Here is a 12,837-nt window from a genome sequence, read left to right as displayed (position 1 = left end):
CCTGCTGCACATCCTGCTGCTAACAGGCCACTCCCCCCAACAGCGGGAGATTGAGAATCACTTTCAGGCCGCTGCTGCAATATGGGTTGCTGTTTGTGACCACGTCAACCTTTGTCTCATTCCAGAAACTGCTCACCTCCCTCTCTGGCTATGTATTCCGAGGAACCTATCCTTCCGTCCCGGGTCCAGAACAACGGCTGATTATTCTATGTTAGATTTCCGGGAGTGTTCTCTGGACAGGGCGAGGCATGGTCATGTGATTTTTAGATTCATATACACACACAGGTATAGTACACTCAGACTTTGATCACTGATGTTGGAGTTTGTCACGGCCCAACGCTGCTGTAGGGAGGGCTGTGATTGTGTCCTGGGCAGTGGGTTGTGGTGTGAACCAATTGACTGTCTTCTATGACCACAATCCCCATGGCCATGTCTGGCACTCCCAAAATGAAAGAGATTCATTTTAGTTTGTGTTGAACTACTGTGACTCACTGACCACTATCGTAATCAGGTTTTAACCTAACACTGTGTGGTGTATTGTGACGTGAGCAGCAGAGTTGAACTGGCCAGTCCTTTTTTGGCCCAGTGCCACAGCAGGCAGGGAAGTAAGGGAAGTAATAGAGAAATATGGAGGAGACTTCAGACAACATACTGACTCATATCCTGGTCTAAAATGGCTGTCTGGGTCCTAGTGGCCAATCCACTGCCTGCTGTTACACAAGCATTTAGACAACGGGCCTAGACCGCCCACTCAGGTTCATCGTTTGTTACCTCCCTCTGTCCACATACGCCTCGATTACATGTCCATGAGGACAGAGCTTCTTCATACCTGAATATGCTTGTTCTCTCGGACTTCACGCTCTTAGGTTATCTGAATGGTCATTCTAAGCATTTATCTTGAGTTTGAAGTCAACACTAAAGGCTGGTGTGCCTAATGCTTACAGGCCTTGTTATTATGTTTTTCTAATGTCTACAGTAAAGACCTGGAAAAGCTCTTCTCTCCCTGTGACTGAATATGCAGCACTTATATTTAGCCCCTCTGAAACCATTGTTGTCATGGTGCCCAGTCTACTGCTAGAATGGCTGTGGGCATTGAGTGATTTTCATGAGGCAGACCATTATGCTTTAAATATGGCTGCAGCCAGCAGGGCTCTGTCTCGGTGACATCATCTGACTGTCGGGCTCTGTGGTGGTCTGGTTGGGCAATCAACTGACAGGAGCATGGAAAAGGGTGCGTCATTCTCCCGAATCCAACCCTTACCCCCCTCAGCATCTTCAGAATTGACACCGTGGAGAGCACCTGATTCTCCAATCACGATAGGGTCAGAGGTCAAGATAGTACCCGCCTTCAGACCAGACTGATGTCATCAGGAAGTCAGCTGATAGGGTGGGAAAGCCTTCCCTTTGTCTGGCTCCTTTGTTTTGTGTGTGTGATGGCTGGGGAAGTGATTTCTGGCCATCTGGCCTGTGTGTTGTATAAGGGTCATTCTAAGCATTTATCTTGAGTTTGAAGTCAACACTAAAGGCTGGTGTGCCTAATGCTTACAGGCCTTGTTATTATGTTTTTCTAATGTCTACAGTAAAGACCTGGAAAAGCTCTTCTCTCCCTGTGACTGAATATGCAGCACTTATATTTAGCCCCTCTGAAACCATTGTTGTCATGGTGCCCAGTCTACTGCTAGAATGGCTGTGGGCTATATATAAGAGGCTCAGATTGGAGGTTAGCTCAGGTTTTCACTTTAAAGAGCAAAAAATAAGCTTCTGCTGGTGTGCATGTCTGACGTCATCACCACCAACATGCCATCATTTACATATTCAACAAGGGTAAGCTTTAATCTAAATGAGTCCTAGGATATAGCTATGCAGCAGAATTGTAAACAGAAATGGTTTTTAGAGGCTATGACAGTGCTAGGCTGGTGAGTCTCTCTGTTTGTGTCTCTGTTCCCCTCTATGCTCTTAATGCATTAGTGGACTGTGTAATTTGGTTGAAAACACAGATTTAAATACAGGTAGTCAAATGTGTCTGGTTAATGTTTGACTGAGCTCCTCCTCCTCGGGATGTTGCCATCTGCTCACAGGGAACATCTCTATTGCATACTCCTTGTTTTGTACATGGTCTCTGGTTGGTCGGCCTAACCCTGTGATTTCATGGTTTAAGTTAAACTCGGGTCAAGTTGTTCCCTCAGATCACCAGGCATCATAGACATCCGTGACTGATCTCATGTCTGTATCTGCTTGTTTCTCCACAGTCGGGCCGCATTGACAAGGCCTACCCCACAGTGTGTGGTCACACAGGCCCTGTGCTGGACATCGACTGGTGCCCCCACAATGACCAGGTCATCGCCAGCGGCTCGGAGGATTGCACAGTTATGGTATGGTTACGATCACCCCTCTCCCTGACACACACCTCAGCAGAGACTGTGCCTTTCAGTGGAACTGTACAGCAATGTTTGTTCATACTTAACCTGTCCATCTACACACACCCTCTCACCGATGCCAACCGACAGGAGATGACAAGTTTTGGTTGTGAAAGGCCAGATACTGATAGCGTAGGGAAGGGTGCTGATTCCGAAAGTGATAGGGTAGCTAAGCATGGGTGCAGGCAGGGCTCGCCCTCTAGTCTGGATTAGATTAGACGCAGAGAGAGACAAGTCGTATAGGAATCAGCTTTGGGGAATGATTTAGCCTTTTTTATATGGCTGAGGTCACTAACTTGTTTGAGGCTGGTGCTGTACTTTTCTCCATATGTCCTTATTTGGGCTGTGAACGGCAGTGATCAGTGTGCGCAGTGTACTTTGGTATGCTTCTACCACTTCCCCACCTGTAGGCGTTGACTTCCCCATGCAACTCTCTCAACACCAGAAGACCTGTCTGTGAAATGGATGCAGTGCTCCGAGTGCATTTACAGAAGTTGAACCGCCAAAGGTTCCTCTCTCTTCAGAACATTTCATATTGCTGCTAGAAATACACACCGAATTGGTTCCCTAAAAGTAATGTTGACTTTAGATTACATTTCCTGATGAGCTGCTGTTGCTGTTGACTGCTGTATCTGTAGTGACCTATTGCAGCTGGAGTAGGAGCTCTGATTAGTGTAGGGGTTCAGTAGTAATGCAGTGGTTTGACTACTGAACCACATGCCTTTCATAATGTCAGTCTACTGCTGTCGGCGATCATAGAGATAATGACTTTTACCTTTAGTCTTTATTTCCATAGATCAATGTTCTGATTCTGCGATCTTTACTGTATTTGTATAGTCTACTGGCTGTATTGTCAGTGGGAAGTAAGCTACTCAGGCTGTACGTCAGTATGGTGAGTGACTTTAGATCTCTGCCGCCCCCTTGAGTCATGGTTGTGTGATCTACTAACTTCCTGTCACAGTAATGTCAATCTAGAAGAGTTTTTGACAAGTTTGTTCATGTGAATGTACTGCTTTCTGTGGTCGATTTTAGTTTAGTGCTTTACGACACGTAACAGCAGGGGAACTGCAGCCATAATCTCTGACACTTTAACTCTACCTACATGTATATATTACCTCAATTACCTCGACTAACCGGTGCCCCCGCACATTGACTCTGTACCGGTACCCCCTGTATATATCCTCGCTATTGTTATTTTACTATTTGTTACTTTTATTTTCTATTTTTTTCTTAACATATTTTTCTTACAAGCCCTTAAACCAACAATGCAGTTAAGTAAGCATTTCACTGTAAGGTGAAATGTATTTGGCACGTGACAAATATAATTTGATTTAAATTCAGTATGTGATGCATTATTGACCCTAGCTATGCCCTGACCTCTGACCCTTAACTCTGTCTGCAGGTGTGGCAGATCCCTGAGAACGGACTGGTTACTGGCCTGTCTGAGCCTGTGGTGGTCCTGGAGGGACACTCCAAAAGGGTTGGCATCATCACATGGCACCCCACAGCACGCAACGTCCTGCTCAGTGCCGGTGAGTGGTATCCTCTAGTGTTGCATGGTATACCAAAACGTCTGTACTTTTTCGATACTAGAACATAAATGGTTCGGTACTATCATTTTTGTTACTTTTGCTACGTCTATCAAATTTCTCACGGATCAAGTCTGTATCAGCGCCGCTGAAGGTCCCCCTTAGTGCGAGCGCACTGTGCCTGCTCCACTTAGTCACTTTATCCTGGCGCCGGGTCTGCTGCACTGGGAGTCTGGGCTGCATCAGGTTTAGCTCCCCACAAATGCTGCACAGAAGTTTACACACTTCAATAATGCGACACGGCATGTAGAAATGTTGAACCTGTTAATTACTGGTCGCAAAACAATGTCTATACAGGCTAGAACACTTTACAATGCAATAACATTCCGTCAGCATCCTGCTTTGTAGGCTAACTTTCCTTGCTAGCTTACAGCTGACGCTAACATCAATTCACTACTACCTGAGTACTTTGTGATAATATGCAAACCTTAATACAAAATATGCTGATTTCAAAGCTGATTGCCACAAACTTTATTCATTCACTTAATCGGTCTCATGTCTCTCCCAAAGATGATCTATTGCCTTAGCGAAATGACTGTGTGAGTAAGGCTCAGATGGACCGCCCCCCTCTTGCCTCGTGAATGATGTCGTTAAAGAGACAGCGCACACTTATAAAATAAATTACCTCTATGCAAATGTTGTTGATCAGTACGGTACAATATTAGATCAAAGTTTATTTGTCACGTGCGCCAAATACAACAGGTGTGTAGACCTTACAGTGAAATGCTATTAAGTCCCAAATGGAAGGGAAACAGATGAAATCCGCCAAAACCAGCTCAATTACTCAATGCATGCACACACATTGAATATGCGTTCATCTGTATTGCGAATAGGCCTAGATTACATCTTGATTTACCCAGTTTATCAAAGGAGGTTTACCATTCCAATTAAAAAATGTACATTTTAGTTATTCAGCAGACTCTTATCCGAAGTGTCTCACTGCTTGAGTGTATACATTTTCCTACTAATAAATTATTTATATTGTTTTGTACTTGTTTTAACCAACAAAGTCAAATTTATTGTATAATTGATTCATTAATGCGTACATGTCTGTCTCTGACGTCAAACATTTCCAATGTAATGATGAACTCAGAAGATGCCTAACGATTGAACAGAGCAGTCAGTAGTGAAGTTTGTCTCCATGCCTTTTTTTGCCGTGGTATTGTGATGGTATCAACAGTTTAAATTCTGGTATCGTGACAACACTAGTGTCCTCCTGTCCTTATCATTATAGTTCTGGTTCAACCTGTGTGCCTCTGCTTTTGTGGTTGTATTCTCGGTCGCCATCAGCTCACTTGCTCTCAATCCCTCCTCGCCCTGAGAAAAGTGGTAACCTGCTGTGAGCTTGTCACTGTTACCCTGTGGCATAATTTTCCCCAAACACTGAGATGTCTGATCAACGCACATCTGTCCCCATTGACACACTGACAATTGCCTTAAAGGGATACTGCAAGATTTTTGCTATTGTGCTGTTTTTCTACTTACCCATTGAACTTACCCATTAGTCCATTGAACTTGTGGATGTCATTTGTTATGTCTACATGCAGAAGGAAGAGGTAGTTTCGCAAGCCAATGCTGACTAGCATTAGCGCAGTGACTGAAAGTCTACAGGTACGCTAGCGTATGCTACTTTACCTATAGACTTTGTCATTGCTTAATTGCCAGAATCTCGCAGTATCCCTTTGAGAATGACCATATTCACCGTGTTTTCCCCCTCCATGTCAGAACCAAACCAGAATGAGCTAAGAGTTGTAGATGATATTATCTTGCCACATCAGTGATATTATGTCCATGCTTCTCTTGTGTATTGTGTGTTTGTTAAATGTGTGTAATCCTCAGGCTGTGACAACCTGATCATCATCTGGAACGTGGGGACGGGCGAAGCCATGATTCAGCTGGAGGACATGCACCCTGATGTCATCTTCAGCGCCTGCTGGAACCGCAACGGCAGCCTCATCTGCACTGCCTGCAAGGACAAGACAATCCGTGTCATCGACCCCCGCAAGGAGGAGATCGTAGGGGTGAGCACCACTGACAATAATTTTCACTAACAAACCTGCTGTATAGGGTTGTCAAATTCCGCAAACTTAACCTAAAAAAAATCTAATTTGAAGGAATCTCGGAGGTGAAAATGTAGGGTGTACGTACCTTATGTTGATGTTGACCCTCTGTGTCACAGGAGAAGGAGAAGGCCCATGAGGGGGCACGGCCCATGAGGGCCATCTTCCTGTCGGACGGCAACGTGTTCACCACGGGCTTCAGCCGTATGAGTGAGAGACAGCTAGCCCTGTGGAACCCGGTGGGTCACCCCGTCCTCACCATCACAACTCTTGGCTGAGTCACAAACGGAACCCTATATTCCCTATATTAAAGATGTTACTGGACTGCTCAGTAACCAACTATGTCAATGTTTCATTTACAGCAAGCCATGGACGAGGCCATCTCAGTGCATGAGATGGACACCAGCAATGGAGTTCTCTTGCCCTTCTATGACCCAGATACCAATGTGGTTTACCTGTGTGGTAAGGTGAGTGGAGTTTTTCCCGAAGATTACATACATACACACCCATTTGATCTGCTGTGCAAGTGACTTATAACAAGTCTTACTTTGATCCATGAAGTTCTGCATGGTGAAGTGTTATCCATGAAGTCATTACTAAAACATTATACTGTATCTTAAACTTTATTCTATTGCTGCTCATTGAGCCATTAAAAAAATGTATGAATTCAGACAAGCACTAAAAGGCCGTCATCTTGTCTCTGTGGTTTGTAGGGTGACAGCAGCATCCGCTACTTTGAGATCACGGACGAGGCCCCATTTGTCCACTACCTCAACACCTTCACCACCAAGGAGCCCCAGAGGGGGATGGGATACATGCCCAAGAGAGGTCTGGATGTCAACAAGTGTGAGATCGCCAGGTAGGGCTGGCTGGATAGAGAAATGGATCATCCATTTTAGGACTGCTCTATCATATCTGAATATCATGTCTTGTTGGGCACACCCCTGATTCATTTCAGCAAGGTCTAGTGGGAAGGTCTAGAACCAAGTGGGGTAGTTCTTGGCCGGGTCTATGAGGTGGCCCTAAACGGAAGATGACTTGTAATGTGACGCTATTACCTGTCCATGTCCACCAGGAGGCAGCACATAACCACATGTTGGAGGAGAGCTCTCTCCTTATAAACGGATTAACTCCAGGCCCTGCCAACCAGAATTGTGTACCATGCAGTTATTCAACTCCATGTTTACTGAGGCTGCCTGACTATTGCCAGTGTCCTGGAAGTAGAAGTGCATTGGGCTGGGCTGCAGTGTTTGTAAAAGGATGTTAGACAGTGGGCCTGTTATGTGATGTTTTGAATAATACACTTATTTTTGCTTTTATGTTGGCAGGTTTTATAAACTGCACGAAAGGAAGTGTGAACCTATCATCATGACTGTGCCCAGAAAGGTGAGCTTCTTCATTCTGATCTAGACAGTCAATATATGAATGATTTCAACAATTAATGCAACATTTAACTGAAACAGTCTATTTTGACGGATAGAAAATGTTAGGGTGTTTTACTAGACACAAATTAAGAAAGCAAGATCAATGAAGAATCTCCATAGAGAATGCTTTTTTGTTCAGGATTGTTTAATCTGTGTCCAGGTAACGGGCCCTATGTGTTTGGTACAGCGTTCTCTAACAGCAGTCTCTGTGCCGCTCTGCAGTCTGACCTGTTCCAGGATGACCTGTACCCAGACACGGCAGGACCAGACTGTGCCATCGAGGCAGAGGATTGGTTCGAGGGGAAGAATGGCGAGCCCATCCTCATATCCCTGAAGAACGGCTACGTCCCTGGCAAGAACCGCGACCTCAAAGTGGTCAAGAAAAACATCCTGGACAACAAGCTGAGCAAGAACACAGAGAAAAGGGGCCCAGCCAACAAGTCTGTCTCGCCCACTCAATCCAGAGTGAGGACTGCTGTCTCTGTCTGGGGAGGACTCTGACTGGGTTGTATGGGAGAGACATAGTCTCTCTCCACTCCAACTCCAGTCCTAGAGTATCCTCAACGGCACACATTTGTGTTGTAGTCCTGACTAGCATACCTGATTCAACTCAGAGGGCCTGATGATTAGTTGACAAGTTGAATCAGGACTACAATAAAAAGATGTACTGTTCAGGTACTAGAGGACAGGAGTTGGGAAACACTGCTTTATTTTATGTAAACAAGTACTACTCACCAGACACCAGGATATTATTCTGTATGTGCAATGTACCACTAGTGTTTTGATTGAAAGTTGACTGGATCAATATATCAACATTACAGTATGTATCTCCTTGGGTATGTACAGTGCTTTCCCAGGGCTAGTCTGATTGCCACACCCACCACCACAGTCATCAAATGGCCTTTAGTTCAGCCCTGGCCTTGACATATTGCAGCTGGGGCCTTGGAACATGAAGAGTTTGTTGGCTGGGTGTGTTTTAGAAGGGGGTGGCTGCCTGACTTCATAAGGTGGTTACTAGAAGTCTCCACCCCCATCGCTCTCTCTGACTCAATGAGGGGCGGTTGCTGCTCCTGCCCTACCTCACCCACAACACAGCTGCCCACGCAGGGCCCAGCCCTGGCCTCCACTTCGATCTGCAGCTCTGGCCTGTAATCATGGCAGACTGGGCTGCTGCTCTGCAGCCTGCAGGCGCTCCATGTTAACCCTCAGGGTGCTACGGGATACTGGAGCCCTGCATGTCTGCAGCGTAGAATGCCTGCAGGGATAGAATGGACCTCCGTATTAAAAATATACACACACAGTGTGTAGACCAGGGATCATCAACTAGATTCAGTCACGGGCAGGCGATCAAGGGGCTGGTACATAATTACAAATATTTTGTAGACTGTAAAATGACCGCAAGAAGCCCAAAACCGATATAATATTTGAAGAAAACATTTGGAACAGAATTCCAAAATAATAATTTGGAGCTGATTTGCTGGTGTTTTTACAGTTTTTTTTTTTTTAATGTCCAACAATAAAAATAATGTATTATTATAATAAAAATATCTATAATTGCTCATTTGGGGGCCAAATAAAATCACCTACAGGCTGCCAGTTATGGAACCCTGCTGTAGACCCTGAATTTACAGTCATTTTGTCTTGGTGCAAAAGCTTTAACTATACTAGGACTGGTACCAACATCTCCAGAAAGGGCCTCATGTCTTGCTCCTGTCTCTGTATTCCTCAGAAAAACGAAGCCAAGCTGGATGAGGTCTTGAAAGAAATCAAATCCCTCAAGGACCTGGTCAGCAGTCAGGAGAAGCGAATCATCCAACTCGAGGAGCAGATGTCCAAGATCGCCATTTAAGGACCCTCCCCCCAAAATTCAGGACGATCCATTGGCTAGGAGGTGGGCGGGACCCGTCACTGCCAATCTCAATGACAGCGTTCTGCCTGAAACCTGCCTAGCAATGATCCCAAGCAACATTCCGATATTAACTTTTCTTAGCCAGCCCCTAACCCTCAGTTAACATGATGGAATAAGAGAGAAATATGGCAAACTATTCCATTCCTTTTAATAAGTGGCGGTTTATTCTTGTATGTTGTATGAAAAAGTCTTGCATATTCCTTTTGCTTTTAAGATTGTGACCAAGAAAATTCCAATGTGAACCATTTCTATTTGGGTAAACCCAAATGTTTTATATGTAGGTATCAGTATATTGTCTTCCCCAACTACTTATGTTGCCAAATTTTAAAGGAGTTATGTTTACACCTCCTTGACAGTATTTTTCTTTAAAAAAAAATGTTTATCTTTGTTTTCCAGGAAGACTCAAAATACAAACTATAAGGGACAATGCAATAGGCTGGAAATGCGAGGAGGGGGATGGCAGATTTCAATAATCAAACAATTACTGTAAAAGACAATGGAGGAGAACCAACTCATTATGGGAAAATATCAAACACTCAAGCCTGATTTATCATAGTACTTCTGTTGTCTTTGCTGAAAAGCTCTGAGGTGGTGGTGTGATTCTTGCTGTAAGTGTTCTCGCTCTCCCGCCTGACTTTTCTGAACCTCTAAATTCTTCCCTCTCCTCCCATCTTAACAGGACCATTGTCTGTACACTTGTTAACATCTCCTGATTCTGGCCAGAGTTAATACATTCATATATATTCTACTCAAGAGATTTGAATTTCCACTGTTTATTCTCCATCTTTGATCTCTCTTACTCTAGCTTGTTTTACTAAGCAAGCCGCAAACATGCAGTCCTTACATATCATTTGATACCTGGTGTAACTTATGTTTGCAACTTGAACAATGTTTTGATCATCTCCATCAATTTCGTGGAACAGAAAGGGTATGAGTGGACTCCCCTAGGCTTTGTAGATGAAAACGACAGGTGAGATGTCACCCTGCACCTTGTACTTCTCGTAGCCTTAGATGTTCACTTGAACTGTTTTTCTTTTTTGGAGTTGTTTACAATGCACATGCCCAATCCCAAAATCATTTTCAATCATTTAGTTGACCTCTGCCATCAGCATTGTTAGCGTTCCTGTCATTTAGGTGACCTTGGCTACCATCAGCATTGTTGGCGTTCCAGTCTTATGAAACAAATGTGCCCTAGTTTGCTACTATGTTCCTTGTTTGTTTGTCATTGTCCCCCTCTGGCCCTGTGACACAGATGGTATGTGTGTACTGTAATAAGCTCTGCACTGTAAGTTACAGTTCTGCTGACTCATGACATGGAGCCACCTGGGTGGCTTGTACGGGTTCTTGTGGCAATGTCCTGTGTGCTGCCCAGAGAAGGACCAATGGAATTGTGTTCTATGTAGCTGGTAAACATATCCAGACTTTTAGCAGTGGATCAGCCTTGTTCTGCCTTTGATTTGAGGTGTTTATGCTGTCATAAACCCCAATGTTGAACTGTGCCCTTGTGTTCAGGGTGTGTGTGTGTCAGGATGCTCACTATTCACCACTTCATTGGCCCATATCCATACAGCCAACCAGAGGGTGAGTAACAGGGGTGTGTCTGAGACAACAATTTTGACTGTTGGTTGACAAGAAGTAACATGGAGAAGGAAGGCTTTCAGGATGTGTGAATTTGTCTCGTATGTCTTTGGCCTGGTTGGAGTTGTAGAGGATGTGCTCTTTTGTTTTCTTGTGTGTTTTTTTTTTCTCCAGATAATGCGAGGGGATTTTTAGATTATATGGATTCACCATAGGGTGTGACCAAGGTTTTGGCCTATGATAACAGAATTGGGTGGTATGGTGATGTTAATATACTGTGTGTTTTATCCTGTGCTTCCTTCTCCGGCTCTCCCGTTGCACATATCCCACTATGTACTTCCTTATCAGGATTTTAAATAGTTTCCCCTTAAATACATGGTCACATCACTAGAGAATCAGAGGAACAAGGAGTCGTTTGGATTGTCCGACTATTTGATGGTGTTGCCAACTGCGATAATGGTTCTGTTGTCATGCTATTTTTGTTATGCCTTTTTTTTTCAGCGGGAGGGTGGGTTAGGTTTACGGTTCAGAGTTTGTTAGCCTTTAAAGTTTGTTGCCACTGAAGAGATCAGAGTTGTGCACAGGAAGTGCTTAATGATGACTGCGGTTTGAGAATGGTGTGAGTTATTTAGCAGGAGAGAGTGGATAGGCACCCTGAGAGGAACTTTGACAGTGGGTTTTGGGCATAGAAAGCACTGAGAAATGTATGCTTATATCAATCACTCCATCCTGGCCTCACAATCTAAGATTACATCCGAGGATGCAATTTTACTCTAAATATGCATCGTCTGGTGTTCTGTAATATTTTATTGGGGTGGAGAATTACTTCAATGTGTTCTACTGTGCTGTAGAGATATGAATCTGTCAGGGGAGGATGTCTTGGACTTTGTCCTGTACTGCCCTGTAAATGCTTCTCCTCAGCCTCCTTGGTCTACTCAAGGCAGCGAGACCTGTGATGTTTGGAATATTGGTGAATAGCTATTCAAAGGGACACTGTAGGTTGGAGAAATATGCTGTAGAGAGATGTATGTGATGTTTGAAATAAAGGCCTAGAAAATGATTTAAAGCTTTGTAAATATTTGTTTTCATTTTTTTCATTTTTTTTTATTGTTGTTTTGGGCTGCAGTGTGTTTGGGAGTTGGGTTCTGGTGGGTTTTGAACGTTACCTCTTGTCTGCGTTCCTTGCCATAATGCGTCATGACTGAACAGAATCTCCATTCTATCACAGGTATTATAAATACAAAAAGAGAAGTTAATAACAGAAGAAAAACAAACAAGGATTCAGCCTCTTGTGGAGGTCTGTAGAGCATTTTTGTTCATTTTTTTCTGCTTCAAGTATCAAACTTATCGATTATCAGAAAAATGAATAAAGAAATAAAAAAAATAAGTATTCTGTTGTCAAGTTAATGAGTGATGCAGAGGACTGGGAAAACATGAGATGACCATCTTCAAACAAGCAATATCTGAGACGCAGTGCATTTGGAAAGTATTCAGATCCCTCAACATTTTCCACATTTGGTTACGTTACAGCCTTAATCTAAAATGGATTGAGTCGTTTTTTCCCCTCAATCTACACACAATACCCCATGAAAAAGCACCAAACAGGTTTGTAGAATTTTTTTAATTTTTTTTTTTTTTTAATACATTTGCTAAACTATCACATTTACGTAAGTATTCAAACCTTTTACTTTGTTGAAGCACCTATGGCGGCGATTACAGCCTCGAATCTTGGATATGACGCCAAGCTTAGCAAACCTGTATTTGGAGTTTCTCTCATTCTCTGCAAATCCTCAAGGTCTGTGGTTGGATGGGGAGCAATGCTGCACAGCTATTTTCAAATCTCTCCAGATGTTCGATCGG

The 12,837-nt window shown here is 43.7% G+C and overlaps 1 protein-coding gene across 5 annotated transcripts in view; it reads left to right on the top strand.

Annotated features, from left to right (window-relative positions):
* The window catches only part of LOC139390070 (coronin-1C-A-like), a 57,160-nt gene extending 45,123 nt beyond the window's left edge, over positions 1-12,037 (top strand). For 3 of the 5 annotated variants that reach the window (XM_071137192.1, XM_071137194.1, XM_071137193.1), the window contains exons 3-11: positions 2,250-2,372; positions 3,820-3,949; positions 5,846-6,027; positions 6,186-6,305; positions 6,429-6,533; positions 6,780-6,925; positions 7,395-7,452; positions 7,713-7,955; positions 9,220-12,037. In XM_071137192.1, coding sequence (XP_070993293.1) covers positions 2,250-2,372; positions 3,820-3,949; positions 5,846-6,027; positions 6,186-6,305; positions 6,429-6,533; positions 6,780-6,925; positions 7,395-7,452; positions 7,713-7,955; positions 9,220-9,339 — 1,227 coding nt within the window. In that variant the 3' untranslated portion in view covers positions 9,340-12,037. Of the gene's footprint in view, positions 1-1,752; positions 1,825-2,249; positions 2,373-2,860; positions 3,310-3,819; positions 3,950-5,845; positions 6,028-6,185; positions 6,306-6,428; positions 6,534-6,779; positions 6,926-7,394; positions 7,453-7,712; positions 7,956-9,219 lie in introns of those variants that run through there. The other 2 variants (XM_071137195.1, XM_071137196.1) reach the window with 2 other exon arrangements.
* Positions 12,038-12,837: the final 800 nt, after the last annotated feature.

This window comes from Oncorhynchus clarkii, chromosome 30 (genome assembly GCF_045791955.1).
Source record: "Oncorhynchus clarkii lewisi isolate Uvic-CL-2024 chromosome 30, UVic_Ocla_1.0, whole genome shotgun sequence".
In the NCBI taxonomy this organism is placed as follows: Eukaryota; Metazoa; Chordata; class Actinopteri; order Salmoniformes; family Salmonidae; genus Oncorhynchus; species Oncorhynchus clarkii.
This window is presented reverse-complemented; position numbering and strand designations above follow the sequence as displayed.